The sequence below is a fragment of the Neodiprion fabricii genome, chromosome 5, assembly GCF_021155785.1.
Source record: "Neodiprion fabricii isolate iyNeoFabr1 chromosome 5, iyNeoFabr1.1, whole genome shotgun sequence".
Lineage (NCBI taxonomy): Eukaryota > Metazoa > Arthropoda > Insecta > Hymenoptera > Diprionidae > Neodiprion > Neodiprion fabricii.
Genome location: NC_060243.1, coordinates 28,470,368 through 28,491,873, shown reverse-complemented (window position 1 = coordinate 28,491,873; position 21,506 = coordinate 28,470,368). Strand labels below are relative to the sequence as shown.

The 21,506-nt window shown below is 39.1% G+C and overlaps 2 protein-coding genes and 1 non-coding gene across 10 annotated transcripts in view; 1 reads left to right on the top strand and 2 right to left on the bottom strand.

The window, feature by feature from the left end:
• LOC124183965 (neuronal PAS domain-containing protein 1-like) overlaps positions 1-16,611 on the top strand; it is a 128,798-nt gene extending 112,187 nt beyond the window's left edge. For 4 of the 8 annotated variants that reach the window (XR_006871100.1, XR_006871099.1, XR_006871102.1 and 1 more), the window contains 6 exons: positions 4,694-4,903; positions 10,656-10,950; positions 11,078-11,219; positions 11,868-13,286; positions 14,449-14,903; positions 15,261-16,611. Coding sequence is in view for 3 of the 8 variants with exons in the window: in XM_046573193.1 (XP_046429149.1) it covers positions 4,694-4,903; positions 10,656-10,950; positions 11,078-11,219; positions 11,868-13,286; positions 14,449-14,812 (2,430 nt within the window). In the remaining 5 variants the exon portion in view is untranslated. Of the gene's footprint in view, positions 1-4,693; positions 4,904-10,655; positions 10,951-11,077; positions 11,220-11,867; positions 13,287-14,448 lie in introns of all 8 variants that reach the window. The other 4 variants (XR_006871101.1, XM_046573194.1, XM_046573193.1 and 1 more) reach the window with 4 other exon arrangements.
• On the bottom strand, positions 3,323-3,394 carry Trnam-cau. Its single transcript has one exon. It is a non-coding gene; the product is annotated as a tRNA-Met (tRNA).
• A 1,467-nt stretch (positions 16,612-18,078) lies between the features above and the next one.
• Positions 18,079-21,169, bottom strand: LOC124183969. Its single transcript, XM_046573203.1, has 3 exons — positions 21,013-21,169; positions 20,400-20,833; positions 18,079-20,304 (listed from the first exon to the last, which is right to left on the bottom strand). The coding sequence occupies exons 2-3, from the start codon at positions 20,715-20,717 to the stop codon at positions 19,918-19,920; spliced, it is 705 nt and encodes a 234-aa protein (XP_046429159.1). The 5' UTR covers positions 20,718-20,833; positions 21,013-21,169; the 3' UTR covers positions 18,079-19,917.
• Between the last annotated feature and the right edge of the window lie 337 nt (positions 21,170-21,506).

Genomic DNA, 21,506 nt, shown 5'->3' with positions numbered 1-21,506 from the left:
GACAATATTTAAAACCATCCGTGAATAGTGCCGTCGGGATTTACAACCTTATAGGTATACAAGTACCTGTATACAGGGTGTCCTTCAGGTAGGCATCTCTACACGTCTCGGTGTAATTGCCTCGCCGCAAACCCCATCAACCTCAAAATACCTTGCACCGAAATCAAACCAAACAAGTACCTGAAACGGACGAACGAACGAACGAATGTATATCAATTTATTAGTTTATTACACATCGAAAAATTAATGAACAAGGTCTAACGAGTTGAGATGAGATTTTGTAAGCAAATCTGCTCGTAGTACACCAACCGTCACGGTATCTGTCACCCCTGAAATAGGCAAACGAAGTGACACGGCCAACTTGGGTTGGCAATAGCTGGGTAATGTAGGGATCTGCTATCTACGAGCTTAGTTCGTTCGCTAACCTCAAATTTTGCCAACACTCGAGTTAGCGGATCTCTACACAACGCGACGTAGTGCCAACCTAAATATCGAACGCGTCACTTGAGTTATCTCTTCCGGGATGACAGATACCGTCACGCCGAGTGTACCTTAACGATACGTAGATTAATTATTGACTCACAATCATCGAGTATAAATGATACGATTAAACGATTATCGAGTGAATCAATACGTTAATTATGCCCAGTATATGTTGATGAATTGAGGAATTGACGAATTAAGATTAGTAGTGGATTAATGATCGAATGGAGTACTCAGCGGATGTAGGTATCTTTGAATGAGTGGATAAATTCGTATGATGGAGAAAAAAAAAAAGAAAGTAAAACACTCTCTTTATCAACGGTACCTAAATTGTGACGAACAAATTATTTCAGGATAAATTTAGTATCGATGAATAAAAAGTAGTCAACACGGATGGTTAGGTTAGGTTAGATTCAGCCAAGTAACTACGCCAATCGATCGTTCGAACGAAACGAACGAGTGAACTAACCGAGTACGCGAGTATTACTTATAAGTGATAAAAATAACGAACAAAAAGTTATCCCGACTTCGAATGAATTGGTTGATCTCCCCGCGTATCTCGAATATCTTCGAAAAAAAAAAAAAAAACGAATGACTTTTCTACTATAATTACAATGACCATCCGTGGGGTCCTTACAGCAAGGTTGTAAAGCGTCGATGTAAGGTATGTCGGTATTACCTTAAAGGGTGTAAATGCCCCTTCTCTCACAGTCGGAGAATTCACAGAGATAATACGGAGAGTCGGTCACGATAGATGGAAAGAGAGGTAAGGAAAGAGAAAAAAAAAAGAAAAAAAAAAAACAACGACACCGTGGGACGCGTTTTCCGACAAATGACCGTCTCGCAGGTTTCACGGATACAGGGTAATATAACGAACGGGGTGGTTCGACGGATCGGAGGGGATGGGGGGCTGACTCGCGGCTCTGTTTGAGACCTCGGGCATCGGGTATAATTAAAACAAGAACAAACAAACCCACCTCGCCGGGGATCCTCGCGAGTCTCGGCGGGGGGGCGAATGAAGCCCGGATGGAATCACGTGCGGCCCCTCCGGGATCCCACGAGGGGGCCCAATTCCTCCCCCTCCCCTCCCCCGACCCGCCCCCTCTCCCACCTGCACTTCGTTCATCGCTCTTTCCCATACACATCCCCCCCGTTCCCGATGCTTTATGGGGCCTTTATGCATTTATAAGGACGCTATCATTCATACGGCCAATAACAAGCGACTTTGAGCCACCCTGATCGCCACCCTTCTTATTATTATATTATAATATACAGATTCGAACGGTCAGCTGCTTATCTTACTCGTTTGATCCGCTCCCGGGTATAAATTTGGGAAAAAATCACACCGAGGATGAGATGATTGTTGTTTTTTTTTTGTACATACGGAATAATAAATTATAATTCGACGATCGTTTTGTTTCAGATACGCAATGCCTAGAGCGAAGGTTTAATGAATTGATGAAATTTATTCGATTCAACGATTATATTGTCGGCATGTTTTTAGTGAATTTTGTTTTTTTATTCCGCTCAGCATTATTGAAACTTGAATGAAAATCGTTCAGAGTCGCTTGAGTCGAGTCAATTTGTATAACCGGGGGTCAGTTAATCTACCAACGAAACATGGTAAAAATAAGAAGAAGAGAATACAATATTCAACAAATCGGTTCAGAAAAATTGTTCTTCTTGCGGGAGAAAAAGGATATGGAAGAATCGTGATCCGTGTATAATGATTTTTCTCGGTGAAAAAAATAAAGTTGGAATTTTTCAGTGAGTCAACAATTAATCTCAATCTAATCCGTCGATGTTGAATGATTCTTTTTTTTTTTTTTGTTACGATGACACTTTGATTCCGTTACTGATACAGAATCGAATAATTTACGTACGTAGTAACGCGTACATGTGGCAACTAAATAAGTTGCACGGAATAATCACTTCGCACATTATACGCGGTTAAACGCGCGCATTATTAATTCGTGCTCTAATTATTCGCCGTTCAATCATCTCGCTCGCTCTCCTCCTCGGTCCAGATTACACAGCTAATTGGCCCAAGAGACTCGCGTGTATGATGCACACATGTTTGCGATAATATTACGTATACAGACGAACACGTTACAACCGATCCAGAGATATTATCCGACACCGTCGAAGGTGTGTAATAGGTGTGAATTTAATTGCTCAATTGGTTATAGCTCGGTAATCACGTACGCCTACAGGCCGCAGAATATCGCTGATAAAACATATATTATACAAATTTTGTCGTCAAGCACTGCGTAACTTGTAACATGCGTTTTACGTACAGAATATGTTTATAAAGAACACGGGAATTCAATTTCTCGGTGTGAATATGGATTGTACGGATTGCTCATTCTCATGAATACCGCAACGTATAAATTAATCAAACAGAATACCGATCGGAAAAGATTTGACTTGTATTTTTTAATGTATTTAAAAAAAAAATTGTTATTATCTACGATGGGATATTTTTCTGAACGACGCAAAGGTCAATAATTACTTTAAACAGTATGTACGGCAAAAAAATATATTTTATATGTCAGGTAGATTCGAGCGAATTGTTATTTCACTTCGGTGTAGTGAAAAATTTGTTGCAATTACTTGCGGGATGAGTGTTTGGACGAGAGAGAAAATAAATGTATTTTATGATACGTGAATTTGAACAAAAAGAAATCTTGCTCGCAAACGACGGATGATAAGTGAGATCTAATACGTTCACGACCTGGAATTGAAAGCTTTTAAATTGCGGATAATTATTTCTCGAGTTGATTGTTGGCAATTTTGATCATAAACAGGATCAAAAACGGGCAGCAAAAAGTAATTTACATAGCAGAGCGTGGTTTCGATCCACGGACCTCTGGGTTATGGGCCCAGCACGCTTCCACTGCGCCACTCTGCTCTTCTTGTGACATGAGTTTTTATTTTTGCAGACAAATCGTAAAATTTTTAGTGCATTTTCCCCGCAGTGTAAAAGTTCAATTATTCTCTCAACATCGGATAGCGTGAAAAATTCCTTCAGCAACAAATGGCGAATATTTCAATTTCGATTAAATATTAAGGTGCTTTTGATTTTGGACATTTTCGAATTTTCACTCAGGGTGCTCCGTTAGGGTGGTCGTTAATGCCCGACATATATTCTGCCTGAATTATGTCAGATTTTTAGCTCGATTGGAAAGAGTGCCGAAACGAATTTGAAATCTAAAAAAAAGAACAAACCGGAAAGACAACTTTTTCGCGATAGATTTCATCGCAATGGAAAGGGAACGGAATAGTGAAAAATCTGGAACTGAGAAGACTTGGCAGCCGGATGATAAAGTTTTTAAGGAAAAAGTAGAGAAAAAAATGTCGGAGTAACGAAAAATTCATACATTTTGAAAAAAAAATCAACATATAAACTGGAAAAAACATAATTGCTTCTTCAGAAAAAGTAATAAAGTGGAAAAACCATTTAAAATCGATTTATTTCCGGTGGAATCGGAAGTTTTAATTAAACGGGACGTGGCAATTTTTCACGCTTATCAATTTATTCTGAAATCATGCAAGTTACAAATTTTTTAATCTAACCGTTTACGAAAGATCGTCGCTAAAGTTTGTCGAACAAACCGACAGACCGACATTTTCTGTAAAATATATTTTTCGAATTCTAGAGGTTCGATTAAAACTCGGTCAGAGAAAAGGGGAAAATTTCTGGAATATCCAAGAAAAAAAAATGACATAAATAACAACGAGATACATTCAGCAGACAATTACATTTCACAGTATTCTCATCATATTAAAAAGTTACACAGGGTATACTTGCTTCCCGCAAACTGCTCGCTAGAGAAAAAAGAAAATATCAAAAATGCAGCACGGAGGGTTTCAAAACGCTTTTTATTCGTCAAATTTATTTCGACACGCTTTCCAATCCTCCTAAAAATTTGAAATAATTCAGACACCGTTTTTTCGTCACTTTCCATCGATTCCAAGGGGGGCAAGTATATGCCGGAAATTAACGAACAGCCTAGACTGTCATGGTCAAATTTCGAAAAATTCTCAACATTGGACCACCTTACTTACTGCACAGGGAGGTGTAAAGGGTAAAATAAAATAAAACATCGTCTGTTTTTGCTTTTTTGTTGCTTCGGTTTGTTTTTTTCTCCTTCTTTCTATGTCTATCAGTTTTCTCAAAAAAAATATCTTTACCTGCTCAATTCCACAGTCCGACATCGTTCACCAAAGCGTGTACGAGTTGGTGCACAGCGAGGACCGTGAGGAACTCCAAAGGCAATTGATGTGGAACTCCTTCCTACCCGCAGAAAGCGCCGGTCTTCCGCTTAACGACGCTCTGGCGCCTCAGCACGGACATCTCCTCGAGCGCAGCTTTACCGTCCGCTTCCGGTGCCTCCTGGACAACACTTCCGGCTTCCTGGTGAGCGTCCCTCTCCATCAATGTTCAAAAATCCCCAAAAACCTGGGGATCACCTTTTCAGAATCGAGTATTTTCGAAAGTAACCAAATTTTAAGGCTCGGAAAAATATGGTTGAAATTCATTTCAATGGGGAATTTTGGCCAATGTTATTATTATTTCACGGAAATTCTGTGAAATATGCGATTTGTAAATTTTTAAACCGTCACTAGTAGTTTAAACCTTAATGTTCGTGATTTTTTTCCCTCGATCATCAATTCTCGAAGATTACCGTTTCGGAATTAAATATTTTCCAAGGAAACTAAATTCCAAGAGTCGGAAAAAAAAAACGTTCAAATTCATTTCAACGGGGATCTGTGACCAATACTTACAAACGTTGTTATTATTTCGTGGAAATTCTGTGAAATATGCGATTTGTAAATTTTTAAACCGTTGCTATTAGCTTTTTTTTTACTCGCTCATCGATTCGCGAAGATGATAACAATGATACTAACAACGATGTGAATACATACGCTCAACGCCTAAACTTCGCGTTCACCAGTGCTCAAGGCATTCCGCCTTTTTTTTTTCTTTTCTTTTCAATATTCAACTATTCAACTCAAATATTTTTTAGAAAAAAAGTTAAAGTTTTACAAAAGTGAAGAAAATGAGCGAATAATTTTGATGAAGAAGGTAAGAAAAGGTGATGAAATTATCTGAAAAAAAAAACAAAAATCAAGCGACCGTCGACTGACGATCGATGAAAAATTGATCTACGAACGATCACATCGCCATAAATTTGAATTCTTTAGTCATAGACTCGATCGATTTCTCGTACCAACGATTTTCCCGACTTTTCGACATATCTCATCTCGAGCCGCGATCGACCTTGTAAATTGAAAGGAAACACCCGGCGGTATTAAAGTCTGCGGCCGGTTATCCACGGTACGTTCGTCTCTGAGAGAGGTGCCGTCGGTATACAAAACAGTAATTAATAATTTCACTGTCATTAAAGAAGAGAGTCCCGTGTGTCTTCCACCCTCCCGTACACATCCCGTAAACCCGTTGAGGTAATTGCTTTTTCCCTACGCCTCAAGTTTCTTTCCGCACGATTCAGCCGTTAAAATCTCATCCCCGCGGACGAGATATTTCGAAACTAAAACTCTGCCTCGCGATCTCGTTCGATAGATATATTTTACATTTTACATCGTATAGACGAGATGTTCAAACGCATTCGTATCGCAATTGTGCGAACATTGTAAAGAGGAAAAAAAAAAAATTACGAAACATTTTTTACGTATAGATGGACTTTTTTCACATCCAGTGATTTTAGTGCGTTTATTTATAACATTTTTCGTTTTACGATGGACAAAAAATTGATGGAAGTGAAAAAAAACAAAATCACGGTCTCGGGGATTCAACGGTTATTTTCACAAATTGCGTGATCTGAAAATATCAATACGCAATTAAACAATCTAATTTAACATTGCTACGAGTCATTGAAGATTATTGAAAAAAAAAAACTATGAAATTATTGTAGTTATTCGATGGTTTGAAGGACGCGAGAAAAATTCATGTATTTTTTTATTAATGGAATCAAGATTCCTGATTCAAACATTTTCTCATAGTATAAAATGATCCTCTTGAGATTTTAAAAATACTGTATAAATTGTAAGAGACAAAAAAAAAAAAAAAAAACAGACACTCGATAAAATATATATCAATTCTGTAATGTTCATTTTAATTTCACATCCGTAATGTAATCTTTATACAATATATATCCTGAAAATTGAAAAAAAAAAACGGGTTGTGAATGAATTTTTTCTCCGAACAACTTGTACGGAATATTGATAGTACTTTTCGTACAAAATAAATTTTCATTCGCTGCGTAGATACCGTATCGAAAAAAAGTATAGATAATATACACACGTATAGAGGTACGATAAATCAAATGCCGAGAAAAACTTACAACCAAGTAAAATCTGCGCAGTATCGGAGAATATATATATATATACACAGTAGGTTGGTTGATTATACATTGAACATTCAGGCCTGAAAAGGTGAAGTAAAAGAGCGGCAGGAAGGGAAAATAAGGGGCGTCGAGACCAGAAGCAAAACACTAATTATCTTACAGCAAACAGTCAAGAAGAGCAGAGAGATGAGAAGAGAAGAGAAGAGAAGAGAAGAGAAGAGAAGAGAAGAATAGAGTAGAGTAGAGAAAAAAAGTTCGACGTCGGCGTCTTATAGTCACACTCTCCAAGGAGACGTGGAGAAAAAGAGAAAAAGGAAGGAAGGAAGCGAGAGAGAAAGAGAGAGACAGAGATAAAAAGATTTTGCTGAGTATACCGCGGTCACGGCAAAAACGCGGTCGCTTTGACGTTTATGAAAATGAAACTGTAATCGTAAAAGCTTTACGGCAGTGTTGGTCAGAAACCGCCGAGGCTTCAAACTGCCGCCGCAAACTATTCGCTGATCCTTGAATATCCCTCACCGGAAATATCCCCCCCCCCCCCTCCCCTCTTCCCCTCATCCTGCATTTATTATCCTCATGTGATAGAAGGTACGGCGTCATGTGCAGTGAAGGAAAAGATAGAAAAAAAGATGGATCAATCATGCGTCGAATGATTTGCGAATTGTTTAAAATCGTCTATCCGTACCGGATCAGCTGATTTTTATAATCAATAATATCGATTCGAGATTTTACATAATTTATCGGAATTAATTAGCTGATTCAATATGACGATAAAATTCTGTTTGGAATCTATTTTTCTAATATCGATATTGAATTTCAATTTTATTCCAGTGACTAAAACTTTCGTCTGATTAGTATAATACCAGTGATGTGCGATTAATCGATCAATCGTTTTTTTTTTTTTATCGAATGTTGTCTCGTAATAATTCTGGGGATCAATCGGTATAGAAGTCGCGACTCATTCAACATTTTCCAACTATACTCCTCTCTGAATTATTATTTTATTATTATACCTACAGAATTCTTATGAGGCAGCTTCGATTAATTGATTAATCGTAAAAACGACTGATCGAAACCGTCGATTGATGGATTAATCGGAAAATGAATTGATCGAAACGGTCGATTCATCGATTAATTGGAAAAAAAGATTAATCGAAACCGTCGATTAATCGATTAATCGGAAAAAGAATTGATCGAAAAACTCATTTATCGATTAGGATACTCGTATCAAACTGAATTTGAAATCCTTGATTGTACGTACATAGAGGTATTGAAATAAATTGCACAAGACGAGCGGCAAACGAATGGTTTTGAAATTCGTGATTCATTGCGAATGAGGTTATAATTCTAGGCTGGCGATATATCTCGTGTATAAATATCCGTCCGTCGTATTCTGTATCGGTATTATATATCGAAAGAGAGAAGCTACGGCTTGTACGAATGTAACGCTCGTTTAAACCGTGAGGTAGAATATAACCTTGAGTAACATCGCGGGGTGCGAAGATGCGGTACCGTTCCCAGCATCCCTGCATGTGCGCAGGACCAGCGAAAATAATTCGGCGTCGAAGCCGTTGAAAGCTCATCGCAGGCGTATGTGAACGGTGCGATTCGTGATTAACAACTTCATTGCACGAAACGACGGGATTTTCGTTGCAAAAAATGAAGGAAAGAGTGATAAATAAAAATCGGCAAACAATCGAGGATAAAAAAATAATACATGGATATTTTTGCAAAAACGCGGATAACTGTAACGATTTTTTCTTTCTATTGAAATAAAAAATGAAAATTCCTTTCGACCTCAACATCGTTGCCCGGATATTTATTGTGTCAAATAACGATGTATTCGGTAATTCGGTAAACCTAAAAAATCATGACATGTGAAAAGGGAGACAAGAAAAAAAGAAAAAAAAATATCGATTCGATTCTTAATTGATTGCATAATTGATTGTACTTTGTATCCCTTGAATACATTATCGATTATTCATTAATAATTATTTATAAGGTCCGATAATGTATTCACTGTAATTTGTATATCAGACGTTGTACGGATATAATGAATTCTTGGCAATCCTTGTATACGTATGCATACACGTACGGTATACGAATACGTAGACATGCCTTATACACATGTATACAGTAATATCGTAAGATCGAATCGGGCGATAAGTATTCAAATGAGCGCAACTTTTTCCCGCGCGTATAGGGATAATACTGTGTGTACACCGCAACCGCGATAATAAACATTAAAATGAGTCAGTATCAGAGTCGGCGAACGAAGCCTCAAACCCGCTGTCCGACTCGAGCTGTTGTGTATGTATAAATTTTTATCATTATACGTGGTAACCCCGCGATTCGCCAATTACAGAGTAAAAAACACGCGATTTGAATGAAAGAAAATTCATGTAAATCGCAACAAAAGAGTCGAGGAATGGAAGAAAAAAAAAAACAAAAACAAAAAAAGCAAACCGTAATAATAATAAATAAATAAATCGCAAAATTACAGGGATACACCGAGGCTTATTTTCTTCATTCATCTTCGTTTCACACGGCTACCCCCCAATTTTAATAAATTATATATTCAAAACTGAAATCATATTCAAGGATATGTGATATACGCTGATAATAAAAAAGAAAAACTGAAAGTAATTACTGCTTGGAAATTTTTTATTTTTTTTTTTTTTTTTTTTTTGTAATTTCGGTTCACGGTAAATATATTCCGGTTCAACACGTAGTTTTCCGATTTTCAATAACCGCTTTCACTTTGAAACCAAAAAACGAACGAAACTCGAGGTTGCGTTCGGAGAGAATTTCTTAGTTTTTATACAAAATCAATCGTTATTTTTTAGGAACGGGGGAGAATAAATTCGCCGAAGGTGAAACAATTTTAACCCTCAAAATTAAACATTTTACCGCGTATGACGGGGGTGGAGGTAATATTTCTTTTTTTCTCCACATTGTTGAATCTGATTAGAACACCCACTCTAATATTTGTGCAGTAGGTTGTATAATATACATTTACGATACGTCAAATACACACGGCATATATTCGTGTATCGGTGATAATAATGCGTGTGTAAATCATCGTGTAATAAATAAAGGTCTTGGGGGGTCGCGTGTATTATACCAGCAGAGCGTAAATATCATTTTCGAGGCTATTAGTCACTGTTAGTCTTTGATAAGTAGTTTTAACCCGCGTAGCTTAACTCGCCATGTATAATAACGTACATGTTAATACAGGTGTACAACAATATGTGTACCAACAGAAACGCACGTGTCGTACAAGATCATGCATTTACCCTCGTACGCATAATGTAATAATTAAATATCGATTCACCCGATCTTCGTGGTGGAGGCGGATGAAATGGAAACATTCGTTATACGTACACTTGGAGACAATGAATCTGAGACCGCTAATTTTTTACACTGGACAGTTACGTTGGCAACACAGAGAAACCTGCAGCGCCCCAGTCGGCCGAACGCGAAACTAGTTCAATCTCAATAAACAAAACATAACCCATGACCGTCGAATCTAACATTAGAATACCGAGGTGATGATGACTTGTTGGATTGACACGTCAATACTAAGGTTAGATTCGACGTTCATGGGTTATGTCATGTTTATTGAGATTGAGTTAGTTTCACGTTCGGCCGACTGTGGCGCTGTAGGCTTCGCTGTGTTGCCAACATAACTGTCTAGTGTAAAAAATTAGCCGTCTCAGATTCGTGGTCCCAAGTGTACCTTCGATTTTTAATACCTGCAATATTTATCTCTTACCGATTTTTGAACGGCCATTTTTCCTCCAGCGCCTCGACATCAGGGGTAGAGTTAAGGTCCTCCACGGGCAAAACCGGAAGACGGAAGATCCGCCCTTGGCGCTGTTCGCCCTCTGCACCCCCTTCGGTCCACCCTCGTTGCTCGAGGTGCCACAGAAGGAGGTGATGTTCAAAAGCAAGCACAAACTGGACCTCGCCCTCGTCTCCATGGATCAGCGGGGTAAAATGCTGCTGGGTTACTCGGACGCCGAGCTGGCGAACCTGGGTGGCTACGACCTTGTGCACTACGACGATCTCGCCTACGTGGCGAGTGCGCACCAAGAACGTAAGTGCTAAATACGATCCTTGGTTCCTTACTTCCTCGAACAAAGTCGCTATTCGACGGTATCGGTTCATGGTACATATACTTGCGAACATTGGTTTGACTCTTTCTTTCTTCCCTCTGTGTGCAGTTCTAAAGACTGGAGCATCCGGCATGATAGCCTACAGGTATCAGACCAAGGACGGTGGTTGGCAGTGGCTTCAGACGAGTTCAAGGCTCGTCTACAAGAACTCAAAGCCGGATTTCGTAATCAGCACACACCGTCCATTAATGTTAGTATATATTTCCCATAAAATGAATACCATAATACGCCATTTCGTTCGGTGGTAACTGGTATACCTGCAGTACTGTGTAATTGTACGATAGACGAGCTATAACTTTGGTTTTTTCTTTTATACCCGCAACGGGTTTCACGTATAATATACGCACATGTGTAACGTATAGAATAAATTTGATGTTAATAATTTCACGGGCTTATGCGATGTGAAATTGAATATTCGGTATATATATATACTGGGAATTAAAGTTACGTAGGTAACTACCACTGCCTGTGTACGGTCAATTACGATCAGGGCCGATCAACGACTCATTGCTAACCGAATCAAATTACCCGGCAATCATAATAATATCTACCTTTAAATAATATTAACAATTTTATGTCAGAGTACTTGTGGTTTGGCGCAACTTCGAAGCATGTTCGACATACGGATTTGGTTTCCGAAAAAGATATCGACTCATACCTTGTCCAAGAACTCCGGTGGTTAAAAAGAATCTATAAACTACGTGTCACTATCATCTTTTCGGAAGTTACCGTTTCCTGCCTTGAACCCAAGACTCAGATCGACAAAAAGAGTTTGTTCGACATCCGATTGGCATTGTCGCGTCACATGTTAACATATAAGTGATTTGTTTGTCATCAGGGAAGAAGAGGGTCGAGACCTGCTAGGCAAGCGAACGATGGATTTCAAGGTCAGCTACCTGGACGCGGGTCTGACGAACAGTTATTTTTCGGACAGCGATAGCCTCACGGGTTCAGGAATAACACCAACGCTCCCGGCTCAGCCGACGCCACAGCGAGTGAACCGTCGTTACAAGACGCAGCTTCGAGATTTCCTCTCGACATGCAGAGGGAAGAGAACCAAGCTGACGAGTCAGTCCTCCTCATCACCGCCAGCGACGCCGAGTGTGGCATCTGTCGATTACCTGACTGCTGACACGAGCGCGGCAGCGGCAGTGGCCGCGGCATACAGCAACCTCAACAACATGTACCCAACCGCATACGCGCCGACGGCGGTCGCCGCGACGAGCGATCCGTCGTTGACGACGTACATCGGACACACGGGCAACTACCATCAGACCTTGTACCCTGCTGGTGCCCTGGACAACCGCTACCTAACGGCAACGGAGAACCTCTTCCAGTACCGTCCGTTGGGTTCCTACTACCCCGAGTACCACGCGACAACCGGTGCCTACAACGGTTTCCTCGACGTCTCGCTGCCCACCTACGACCCCCACCAACTGACGAGTTCGTCGTCGGGCAAAGGGGACGATAAGCTTTACTGCCAACAACTGGCCGACTCCCCGAAGTACGGGTACGTCGAGGCTCGGCATCCGGGCAGCGTTGGTTCCCCCTACGCGGCCAGTCCGGTGGCCACGGTGCCGGTGGTCCATGGTCCGGGAAGTCGTCACTCTCTGGAGGGTGGTGCTTCGTCCAGCAATTCGGCAGGCAGTTCGCCGGTGACGAGTGCTGGGACAGGCGTCCTTACACCGAAGATGGAGGACGTCAAGCCGGACGTAATTTACGGCGGCGAGGCACCCAGACAGACGGTGCTTATGTGGGGTGCACCACCGTCCAGGTCACCGCCACGGAACAACGGCGCCTACAGTCCCCCGATATCACATTCTCAGACAACCCCAAACGACCCCTTGAAATCGCTTGCGGAGATGAACTCTGTAAACGGTGATTGCAAGTGGAAGCAGACCTCGCCCAACGGGCAAACCACCAGTGTCGCCTCATCGACTAGTCCGACGAGGAGCAAGGCTCAGCAACAACAGCAGCAGCAGCAGCAGCAGCAGCAGCAGGCTCAGCATCAGGGTCAGCAGCACCATCAGCAGTACGCTGTGACTGCCGCCCATTACGCCACTCCTGCTGGATACCCGCACCCTCATTCGGGCCACGGTCACTCCGAGGGCGGTTCGGAGGTATGGCAAGGAGTCCAGCACCACCATCACCACTACCAGTACTATCCTTACCACCATCACCATCACCAGCACCACCAGCACCACCAGAATCACCTCGCACCGCCGCAAAGGCACGGGACACTGCAATGTGCGCCCCAGTGAGTGTCGCCATTCCCAGGCTGATCCTCTTTTCGTTTGTTGTTTTGCCGTTTTTCTTCTTATACTTTTGCTTCTTCCTGTTTGGTTCTGTTTGTTTTTTCTTATCTTTTTTTTTTTGTTATCGCACGACGTTTTCGCATTCGAACAGAGTATTCGTTAATCATTGTTAAAACTACACATTACGAAACGTTATGATACTGTTGTGTTCGAGATTTTCTTTATCATGATGATGATGATTTCTTCGATTTTACGGACACCTTGTGTCGTGACGCATTTTCGAGCAAATTGGATTTGGATGAAGCGTACGTAGAAAGAGAATAACAAGTTTTTGTCGTATTCCGAACAACACATTTACAAGTTGTTCGACAAGATTTAATGAAACTTAACTCTCGCCGATAGTACGAAACAGTTTGCAATGTTCGAAATGATAATTGAGTCGACAGAGATTAGCTGATGCATTATGGTTGTTGTGATCCGCCTCCTCCGCCATCCTTCCTTCCTTCCTAACTGTCTCAGAAACACGGCAATTCTTTTTAAATTTTTACTTTCAAACATTACAGACAGCTCTTTTACAGTCATACATTCAAAAAATGGCTAAAACCGCGCACTCTTCGCATCATTCAAATCCAATTTCCTTGAAAACGAGGAGCGATAAAAAATTTCTGTCAACACAAATATGTTCAAAATGCAAAGATCGAAACGAAACAGTCAGTGCTGTTAGTTAATCATTATGTCAGTGCCATCGACAAGACAGTTGATACAGTTTTAACCAGCTCATTGTCGTGAGTTACCGCCATGCGATTGAGTCACGAGAAAAATCTCTACTAAAAATTTGTCAACACGCGTCTGAAATTTTCTATTCGGAAGTCTTTCCTTGGATGTAATATTGTCGAAGGCGTTTTTTTATGAAATGAAATTCCATCTGTCTATCGCGATCTTATCTGTCTACAATAGTTCAGAAAAAAAAAAACCTATTATAAGTACCTATGCCGAATTTACTTCCAAATATCAGAGCAATTACCCCAGCTAGGATATTTGATAAGATTCCTGTACGAGGCAAATCGTGAAAGGTCATGGTTGTAGAAAAAGAAAGAAAATGGAAGTGGGTTTAATCGACGTTGAGGAGCGAGCTGACTAGGGGGACCCTAATTTTGGTTGCAGCACGTCACCGGGATCGTTGTCGGGGGGAGGAATTGCCGGGGTAATGGGGACGAGACTGTCGATGGAAACGGGCAACGGCAACACCAGCAACAGCACCAGCAACAGCAACACCACCAACACCAGCAACAGCACCAGCAACAGCAACACCATCAACAACAGCAGCCGCAGCACCAGCACCACCACCACCACCACCACCAGCAGCAGCATCACAACCATCAGCAACAGCAGCAACACCAACATCAGCAACAGCAACAGCGTATCGTACCATCTGGCCCATCACAACCATCACGGTGTGGTCCCAATAGTGGGCTCGCAGATCCAAAGCCGGACACCGGGAGTCCTTTGCTGTCCATCTCTGAGGTGACAAACACCCTGCTCAACCAGTAGCCATCGATAAAAGATCCAACGTATCTATTCGTTGTAGTCGGCAATTCTTCGCGACTAGAACGATGAAGGTAAGCCGGTCGAGTGTTGCTACGGCAGATGAAAAAGAAAAACCATGACAATTAGATTGATTTTGATTTCTTCGTACGTATCGAAAGTAATCAATGTTGGATATTTTTTATTCGAGTACTCGGGTATATTTTTACCGGTTGTTTTCTGCGAAACTCGCCGCTCAACGCCTGTAGATAGGCGGTTTCAAAAAAAACTTGCGGTATGGTTGGTAATATCGGTGCATGCGATCTACGAGCAATCTATATGATAACTTTTTAATAAATTTTCTCGAAATAACCTGCCGTCAGAAGTACTAGTTGAAAAATGTAACTTTGAGAAATGGTCAACTTAAACACCTGAATTTCGATTTGTTTCAGGACTTGTATGAAAGTAAGGGCCTCTCCAGGCGAATTATCACCGTATTATATTGCCCTGCGTTGCAGGCTGTCTGTTAAATCGACCGATCATGGAATTTATAAGTGCGCAAATTGTACCATACAAGATGAAAAAATAATCAGTTCAATTAATCGAGAATTATAAATTCTATACACGTGTATAATGTATAGTATGATATATCCTGTAATATAAATATACACATACACAGAGTGAATTCCTAACGACTGCATGGACCGTCGTTTGCTAAAATTTAATGCATGCGAGCTACAATCCGAGAACCTCCGTTTGCCAGTGTGACCAACTGTCTCCAGCTGTCAAAAATTTTGAAGTTACTTACATGGCTGCGCGCTGTCGACTAAATTTGTGAGAGTTAGTTGCCTTGACTTAGAGCCGCTCTCGGATCGAGCGCATGCGCATTGAATTTTAGTAGCCGATAGACCGCGCAGTCGGTATAAATTAACTCTGTACATACCCATTTACTGATCGTTATGCATGGATACGTATCATGCCTTATTGGAGTATCGACGTATGTCATCTAAAAGAAGAGATCGATTCCACTCAATTACACTACAAAAATGAGGTAGGAATGAAAGAAAATTTTTAATTCACCCCGAAACAGTCTCGTGGATTATTGATTTTATCCTCTTAATTTTTTTGGTGGAAGCCGTGCAGATTGTAAATCAGACGTCAGATATTCAAAATTGATAAAATCAGATCGAACCAATTGAGACAACCGCCATGAATTCCGGTAGAAGCACAAACTTACTGTACCTAACTCAAAATAAACGCAACACAGATCTGTATTACGTTTGGAAACGTAACATGAATTAATTCCTATTTGACCTACATATATAGGTATATATATATATATGATAATTTATATACATATACTGTACGTGTAAGAGAATAAGAAAACTATATATTATATATAAATTTAATATCGTAAATAATTATATCCAATATACACAAAAGTGTACAACGATTCTGTATAATAATTATAATAAATAATAAAAAATAGAAATAAAGATAATAATAATTATAATAATGGTAATAGATGAATAAATAATACTGCAGTAAATAGGTAATAAATAATAATTATAACAATAATATCAATAATAGATATCGTGCTTGTATAATTACGAAATGAAATACGTATTCTGTGATAAGTGTTAGATGATTATTTCGACACGAAAATCGTCAGAGACGTACTTGGTTGCAGGATGATATAGCGAGAATCACGGCAAAGAAAGAGAGAGAGTAAAAAAAAAAAAGGGGAAATGAAAAATAAAACTAATACAAGCAATAATAATTAATCGCCTGGAACATTAATTGAATTGGTACATAGTAAAACTAAAATGAAAAGAAAAAAAATTAGAGCTGTACACTGCGGGGACTATGGGGTGATTCCCTCGGTTATTCATTTACAAGTTTTTTTTCAGTTTTTTTTTTTTTGTTAATATAATAATTATTGTATTTGCGTATCTATTGAAAATAAACCGCAAAATCGATTACTCATATAAGAATTCGGACTACTGAAGTAAAAGGAAAATAAGGAAAACTATCGTTTTCTCAATTCGCAATGAATGATTCTAGATGTAATTATCCGCAGTCGTTATCGTCACACAATACTTTAATCGTTATGCATAATCGGCGCAACTGCTTATGTACCGAGAAACGTAATAAGGGGACAAATGAATGGCGCGAAAAGAGATGAAAAAATTAATTAAAAATATTTAGCCTGTTAATTCGGTCGAAACCCAGTCTTGCCAACATTTTGTTAATAAGTTTGTAATTTTTGTACTTAATTAATTTATACACTATTTATGTACACGTAAATAATCGGTGTTTAGCAAAGCTAGATGAGCCTTCCATAAGTTTAGGCAATTTGTAACGCTTTCACCTGCAATGCAATCGTTGAATCTTATCCAGAATTTATTACTATATTACCAATAGCGGAATCCTCGCACGGTCGCCATGATTCAAGCCACGGTCCGTCTCACGATTTTAGCCCGTAAATTTGACTTACCATTCGTTGATATGACAACAATTTCAACTTCTAGTATTTATCCGTCACCTGCATACTCGAATAAAACCGATAGTTTCTATTTCGAAATAGTAACTCGACCGTGAAAAGCAAATAAAACTTCAGCACTCTTGGCGGCCCACGACGCCATCTTTATGCAAGGATAAAAGGACCTGATCTTCTAGACTCGATCAAAATTGTCACGTTTATTACTAAACATACGAAACACTGGTGAAATGAGAAAACTGTTGGCATTGCAGGTTAAGGCGGTAGATGTTTGTGTCTGCTGTTGAACCTTTAGTTAATTCGCTTGTGTTATCGCAATATCGCATTAAGAACCCTACTATTAATGATAAGTAATCAAGTCTAGTCCACGTATGATGCGAATTAGTAGTATGTGCAAAAAAATTTAACGTTCGTGATAACAACCTTGTTGAAGAGTGAGAGAAAAAAAAAAAAAAAAAAAGAAAAAGAATATCGACGCAAACAAAATGAACACCGTTCGAATAGTTTGATTTTAGAGAAAAGCTTTGTTTTTCCTTTATTTATTTCAGTTTATTGATAGTTACTTTGTGAAATAAAAAATAATTCGTTATTATCGGATCCCTATATGTACACAATAGATTTTTGCAAGTTTTTTTTTTTTCATCGGAAGTTATCACGACTGTATCATATATACGCAACTGCGTACGTAAATTAAACTAGGACAACCCAGTAATTGAAGGAAAAGGAGAGGAAGAAGACGAAGGAGTAAGAAAATATTAACTATATAGGGGTATAGTTTGAAAATAGTTATTTTTAAAAATAATCCGAGCGGAAGTACGACGTACGTTTTTGTATCGTTACCTTCTAAGTACAATACTATGTAAGTGATCAAAATTTATCTGTACTTCTCTCTCCCTCTCTCTCTCTCTCTCCCTCTGTCTTTCTATTTCCCTTTCACACACACGATCACGTCATACACACGTATATGTATGCATTTCCTAATTAAAACAATCAGATTCACGACGACAAATTTATAACATACAGTTACTGAATCCGCAATCTGTCAACGCGCAGTTTTTTTCTCTGTTTTTTTCTTTCTTTTTCTTAGAAACGAAATTCGAACAATTAACTCGTGCAATGAATTTTCAAACCGCTTCAAATCAAATACTAATTTCGTAAGATTTTCCGTGTTTTTTCATCTTGTAAATTCACGGCACAAGATTCGGAAATGAATACTTAGCTTGAGTCAACATCCGATTCTTTCAAACTTTTTAGCTGCAATTATTAAAGCAATAATTGGTACATGACAGCACACGAGAAAAGGTTGAATGATTATTAGAATAAATTTACTGTACATCATGCCAAAAATAATACATAAATCTTGGTCACTCGATCCGATCGTCTGTCTTATCATCACTCGGAAAACTATTTTGTTCTATATTAAATAAAATTTTTAAAAATCTATAGTTATATACAAATCTAATTAACTATCTATAAATGCTGAAACACTGAATTGTACGAATAAAATTTAAAATTGTATCAAATGTTTATATATAAAATAAATTATAATAGAATATATAACATCGGTGATGTTTCCAACCGTTCATACTTTTACCTAACTGATCACTGAAAGTATCTCCAGATTGAAAATTACTTCGAAATGTAAGAACAATGTCGATGCACGTATGATTTTTCCTTATTCTTTTGCTTTCAACCTTGGCCAGGTCGAATATGGGATATTATTTTGGTGAGGACAATTATTCAAGAATTAAATCATCAAACGGTAAAATATTTCACTGTTCAGTTTATAGTGGCATCATAATTCGTTGTTATATCTGATAATATACATTTATATGCGTGGTTATTATGATGTCAACAGTTAAAAAAAAAAAAAAAAAACAAACTCATCGTTAATCAAAGGAAAAAATAAAATACACATACGCACATACACAAATTATTTAAGAACTAAAATTATCGACGATTATACTGAGGTAGTTCTTACACGCTGTAGTTAACAATTCGAAAATTTTCTTTAAACAGTACGTTTTTCAAAAATACATCGCTGACAAAAATAATAAAAAAATTAAAAAAAAAAAACACTTTTTTTACATACGTACAAAGATTCTGCGTAAAGTTATTGATTAGAGGAGCATTTTGACCAATTGATAGGATAACATTGTTCAATTCCAAAGTTTGTAGGTAAATTACGTTTTATTTTACTTCTGTTCCTTTCAAATCTACTCTTTTATCCCAGCATTTTTTCGACTCGAGCGAAATAAGATAAAACCGTGTTGTCTAAACAATAAAATCGGAAAAGTTAAATACCACGAAAACTGAACGATAATTTACTATTTTTGGATTCGACTTAATGACGAATAGAATGTTTTAATTTCAAACTTAAAGTTTGCAAACAATTTTTGCAACAAGTTTGTTCCTCTCTTGGCTCTAAGACCAGTTATTGGCATATAATTTATATAGATCCAAATTGCAAAAGGTCTGGACGTATCGTGACACGATACAATCCATAAATCAGTAAGTCACCGTAGCACTCCAGTAACGCAAGTTACCTCACTATTCAACAAAACGATACCGCCTGATGCGTTGAAAGACAAACTTTTCAAGTTTATTGTTCAAATACGCTTAGCTTTCCGGTATGGAACTTTTCTCTTCTCCGTTCTGGAATATGGTAAAGATCTGCCGTTCACTTTGTTTCGTTGTACATGCCTCTGAAGTATTTCCTGCAGCGAGAAGCAGGACTTGCACACCAATTCGCCGACAGCTTCAAGGGAGCACAAATTGTGCCGCCACCTTTCCGTCGGGTCTTTATAAGCGCATTCTATACTAACGTTGCTGAATTCCGTGACCGCAGGTCCTCCCGGACACAATTTAATATTGTCAATATAAGCCAGTATATGCTCAAACTCTTCCACAGTTTGAGGAGCACTCGGCTTGTCCTTCAAGACCATTTTAGTGTTCACAAAAAACACTTCAAAATTCAACTTCTGGTCAAATACGATCTGCAACAGAATAATTAAATTTGCATAGAACGATACGAAAGATTCTTCAAGCTTGATGCATGTGGCTTCTTTCTCCTCGAGTTCACCCAAGTTACCTGTTTGATGTACAGCGGCGCAACTTCGACGTTATGCTCAGTCCAGGCGGTGAGCTCACTGGCAACGATGGTTTTATTGGGCAGCGGGCTGCGGTGAATGGCCCACGAGCAGTTTGGCATTTTTGGAACTATCAAGTCTGAGTAGATCCTCTCGAACAGGGTGTTGTCTTCGTCATGAATGACGCAGTCGTCTGTCTTAGGCACTACATCGGAGCAGGATGGATGTGAATCGGTACTTTCGACCGCAGAGGCAGACTTTTTCTTCTCGAGTTTAAGTCTCACCTTAGAGCCGCAATTGACTCTTTCAACTCTCGGCATGTTTGGGCAAGTAATTGTCGACAGGCTGATCTGATGTGTCACAGTATTTTGATCTCCTCAATTTTTCGTTGTTACGTTGATTCGATTTGAATTTACTGCCGCGAGTTCGTTCAGTGCTAAAAGTTATATGTTGATGTTATTATCGGATCAAAGATCCGCGAATGGTACGTTGTGTTGTTATCTGTCATTGTAAGGAAGTTGAACAAGAACTCGTATGTATTGTTGAATATCGTAAAAGGGTGAAAATAATATCATGCTAACATTCGGATTGAGCAATAACGTCGTCTGTTCTTACCTTCTGTACTTTTTATAGAATAACGCTACTCTATCAGCCTTTTATTTTCTCAAAATCTCGATTAACCAAGCGTCCAATTTACGTCCAAGTTAACAGCTGACTTGCGTTCGGAGTTACTGAATTTGGTGGAATATGTATCTACATTTAACTTATTCGCCATTGATTACAGCTGAGAGAGACGGCCGAGCCTTGCTCGAACGGTAAGACCGTAAAACGAACTATTAACTGCAGCCGCTTGCAGCGCTTCGAGCGTAACACTTCACACTTGAAAGTTACTCGTGATCTCGATAAAAAAATTCAAAATCGGTGTTGATGTGTTGACGGAAAACCGGCTGCAGTTTTTGGCAATGATCGCTGAAAAGCACGAAACGCATTTTTGTCATTCAGGGAAATATACGTCTAATATCTCAATCGCAGAGTGTGTTAGGTTTCAAGGACGCGTGCGCAAGTCAAGTGTGCTGCTTCCTTTCATAGCAAAGAACAGCAAAGTATCA